The sequence below is a fragment of the Triticum urartu genome, chromosome 7A (genome assembly GCF_056163025.1).
Source record: "Triticum urartu cultivar PI428250 chromosome 7A, HENAU_Tu73, whole genome shotgun sequence".
Lineage (NCBI taxonomy): Eukaryota > Viridiplantae > Streptophyta > Magnoliopsida > Poales > Poaceae > Triticum > Triticum urartu.
In genome coordinates, this window is record NC_141879.1 from 679030253 (window position 1) to 679034788 (window position 4536).

At 46.1% G+C, this 4536-nt stretch overlaps 1 protein-coding gene across 1 annotated transcript; it reads right to left on the minus strand.

Moving 5' to 3' along the window:
• Positions 1–2008: 2008 nt before the first annotated feature.
• LOC125521267 (uncharacterized) lies at positions 2009–3240 on the minus strand. Its single transcript, XM_048686330.2, has one exon. The coding sequence runs from the start codon at positions 3233–3235 to the stop codon at positions 2156–2158; it is 1080 nt and encodes a 359-aa protein (XP_048542287.2). The 5' UTR covers positions 3236–3240; the 3' UTR covers positions 2009–2155.
• Positions 3241–4536: the final 1296 nt, after the last annotated feature.

Genomic DNA, 4536 nt, shown 5'->3' on the forward strand with positions numbered 1-4536 from the left:
CACCAACACTATGGCCACGTTCCGCCCTGGATTCGGGGGTGGCAGGTCGCACTGTAGCCATGCCTCGTCTCGTCATGGTAATGGGGTGCAAATTTTGAGGGAACGAGGGGCCGCCTGCTAGGGGTCGGCCCCCTCGTGGCCGCCTTCTGAGAGCCCGCCGTCTTGTGATAACCGGCCCGTCGGACCTAGCGACCTAAAGGGTCGGCCTTTCGTCCCGGAGGTGTGAGGGGCGCAGCTAACCCTGATGTCTTGAAATACCATGGGGTGTCGATGAGGCTACTCGTGGTCATTTACTCCGACAAGCTGGTCAGTGATGAGGGGTCAGTAGTATCTCAATTTGTTGCAGTGCTATGTGCCCTTCGTGTTGACCGTCAGCTGCAAGACACGCGGTCAAAGGGAAGCCTTGCCGAGAGTGTGATATGCAAGACAAGCCAGCGAGATCTCATGAAGACTTGAAACCCCAAACTTTCAGGAGGGATGCCGTTAGGGAGTGCAGGTGGTTGTAGACTTCCCTAGGTCGTCCTAATAGCCCATGAAGCCACAACAGTCGATGACCCGCCCATTACTTGTTTCCCCCACCGGTTTTCGGAATGTTCTAGACCCCCCCCCCCCCAAACCATTTTTTTTCTTTTATCTGTGTTTTTTTCCTTATTTTCTCATTTTTTAATTTCAAGATTTTTTTTAAAACATGGACTTTTTTTGAAACGTGGGATCATTTCTCAAATGTGTCAACTTTTTTGAAATTTGAGACCATTTTCTGAAATCCAAGAACATACTGCGAATTCATGTTTTTTTATATCAGGGAGTATTTTTGAAATTTAGGGTATTTTTTCAAATTTAGAGCATTTTTAGAAATACTAGAATTCTTAAAAAAATTCATGATTTTTTTAAATCTAGGAACAATTTTGAAATTCATGAAGATCTTCTGAAATAAAGGAAAATTTTCCAACCATCGGAGTTAAGAGCATCTCTAGCTGACCCGTTAAACTTAATCCCCAAACCTTCTGCTTATCCCCAAAAGTCATTGATTTTGGGGAATTAAACTTTTTCTCAGAAACCAACTTGACCCCACATGGAAGCCTCTCATCATCTTTGTCTTCCTTCTCCTTTCTTCTTCCTTGACACGGACAACAACGATTGCTCGGCACAAGACAATGTCCATGAGCTAGCTAAGGTCTTGGACTCAAGATCCACAAAAGTAATATGACAGAGTCTTAACGAGCAAGACGTACACGTGCAATGAAGGAGTCGAGAACGTAGGCAAAATTTGCCCACCATGGGCCACGGTTTGAGCACTTTTTTGTGTAAATGGGGTTTTTCTCCTCTTCCTTCTCCTAGTGGCATGAAGGCATGATCCCAAATGCAATGAATCATCGCAAACGGTGATGGCCAGCCGACAACCATGGATATATGTACATACAGACACATATTTTTTGAGCACCTGCACCCCGGCCCTGCTATTCTGACTCTTCAATGTCGCTTTAAGATATGTGCGACACAACTAACTTTCTACATGAAATTTTCTCTTTTTTACTTCTCTCATATAGAACATGTTTTGAAGTTCAAACCTTTGCACCGCGGCAAAGCTTTCTAACTAGAATCTAGGATAAATCTTTCAGAAATTTTGGTCTGACATAAATACTGAAAATAGGATTTTTTTTAATCAAACAAAACTTATTTTGTATATTTATGTTCGACCAAAAAATGTAAAAGTTTTATCCTAAATTCTAGTTAGAAAACTTTGTTGTTCTGCAAAGATTTGAACTAGACATGTTCTATATGAGAGAAACAAAAAAGAGAACTTACACGAATCACGATGCAGGGAATAAATGGCTAGATAAAAAAGGCCTAGGTGCAGGTGCTCTAAAACATGTTTTAGATGTACATATAAACTGTAGGAGAGTTTTGCTCCGTATGTGCCACGAGTATTGTAATCTCTGATAGATTTCACCAATGGAAATGCCAAGATTTCGCCTACTTCGGTTGTAGCCAAGATATAATGATTGACTTTATGTTTGTAGTGTCAGTGTACGTACTTTAATTTACTTGCACAAATGTATTTACATGTTTGTTCTGTTATGTCTGTACACTTTAATCACACAACTATATATTTTCACTCCAGCACATATTCACCCATTGTTTGTATGTGTGGTGCTCACTTCCTGAATAACTTGTGAGAGACGAAGAAGCCGAGCGAGAAAGCAGCGATGGCGATGGCGACCACCTCCTTGTTGTTCCTTGCCTTCTCCACCACGCTGTCAGCCCACTTCATGTCTGTCAGCTGCTCCAGCCCCCCTGCCACGCGCTGCTTCCAGCCGCTGCACGCCGTGGCCTTCTTCTCCAGCACCGCTTTGGCTTCCATGGCAGCGGCCGCAGCCTTGGCTTTCTCTTCCTCGATGCGCCGTCTCACGCCCGCCGCCAGGCTCTCCTGGTCAACCACCGCTTTGTCCTTCTCGTCGATGGCAACCTCCGGCTCCGGCGCCGGCTTTTCGGGAGCCTCAGGCTTCACTTCTTGCTCCTTCTTCGCCTCTGGTTCTGGTGCTAGCTTTTGCTCCTCTTGTTTGTGGTTGCTTGCCTCCTCCGGTTGCTTCTGCTGTTGAGCATTCTTCGTGGCCTCGTCCATGGCCTTGTTGGATACATCCTCCTCCTTGGCGATCTCTTCCTTAGGCTTGGTGGTGCTGTCGTCGCCGCTGGCCGCCTTCTTATCGCTGCCGTCGACGTCTTTGGTTGGCGGCGGCCTGACGTCTTCCTTGGCCACACCAGGTTTATCCCTCTTAATCTCCTCGATGCTCGTCGGCACGGGGACACCAGAGTACGCGCGCTTGGGCACGGTGAGCGTGAGCACGCCGGACTCGAAGCGGCCGGCGATGTCATCGAGGCTGGCGGTAGACGGGAGCTGGAAGACCTTGTGCAAGGAGCCCGGGGTGGCACCCGGCCTCGCCCCGCTCACGGTGAGCCTGCCGGCGCCGTCCACCTGCACCCTGAAGTCGCCCTTCTTGAACCCCTCGAGGCTGAGGCGGAGCACGTAGGTGCCGGCCTTGTCCGCCCATTCGAACTTGGGGTCCACGACCGGTGCCGGATGCTGCCGCTTCGGCTTGGTGTTGGTGGCGGCCGCCATGAGGAAGCGTAGGCAGGGAATCGTGGTGGACGTTGCGATGGATGGTGGATTGGTCGGTTGATGGTGTCGTGAACTGTGACCGAGGGAGGTGAGCTGCTGAGTTGGGAAGGTTGGCATGATGCGTCGTGTATATATTTAGGTGCTTGGCATGGCATGGTGATGGATGTAAGAGTATGTATTGTTTATTCGAATCGAAACTTGTAAACGGAGGAAATCTTAGGATGGATTACTCCGGCGTACGTTCTTGGAATGCATTCATGTGTAAGAAGACGTGTAGCTACATTCATGGAGTCATGTGTGAGGAAAGGTTAAGGGATCTTTGTGCGGGAGGGTAAATGGATTTGGAGGGAAGCTAGCTATGGAGGTGAAGAAAATAAAAATAAAGGATGCTTGCTGTGCATGGTAATCGGGGCAGGCAAGCCAACTCGATAGATCGCCGGCCGCACAAGGCCACCTCGTTCACATCTATCGGAGGCGGACTACGTCTTCGAAAGAAAAGAAAAAGTAACATTTTTTTGGTTGCGGGTGCAACTTTGACCTTTGATTTAACTATCAAAAAATAAGTTATAGACCCAAAAAATACTATCATTGGAAACCTTTTTTAAATATGAATCTAACAATATAAGTGTTGTGACATATAATTTATAATTTGTTAGTCAAACCTATGGTCAAAGTTGGACACAAAATACGAAAGGGACCAATAAACCAGACATAGGTAGTAGTACAAATGCTCGAAAACATGCACATCACCGCTATGAACACCCACATGCACATGTTATCCCTATAAACACCTCTGAGATATTAAACCGGAACAACATCTTAAAATTAATGAAGAGAGTGTGGCTAGGTCTCAGTCGACTGAGATTTAACCAAGTCTCAGTCAATTGACATAACATGTAAGAGAGAAAAAGAAAAAAATGATTTTTTTGCATGGATCTTAATGTAAGATCCGACAGATATAACATCGACTGAGACTTAATAAAGTCTTAGTCAACTGAGACTTAACAATATTATTAATGAAACAACCACATATGCCTCGTACTCACTAGGAATCTCTCCTTTTAGGAAAATGGAAGCACAAGTACCAAGTGTAGGATTTGAACCCTGATGGACTGGTTCCACCACAAGGAACCTTCCCATCTGAACCACACTTAATTAGCAGAAAGTGCAATCTTAGCATGCATGGACAGACCCTCGTAACTGAACAACTTAAGTCACTGAGTTTTAGCCAAGTCATAGTCAACTCTTTGACCATTAGGTCATTGTTGCTTCAAGATTTGTGCAGTGTTGCTTGTTCCGTGTTAAATCGGTCATGTAGACAAACTGGGGCTGGGCTGCTCTTTTGTCTTGCTTTTATCGTGTCAGGGGCAGGGGCGCTGTCCCAACACCTATTTGATGCCTTAAGCGCCTGTTATAGG

Coding starts and splice junctions, on each gene's coding strand:
- LOC125521267 (XM_048686330.2), bottom strand. CDS start 3,235: ATGCCAACCTTCCCAACTCAGCAGCTCACCTCCCTCGGTCACAGTTCA.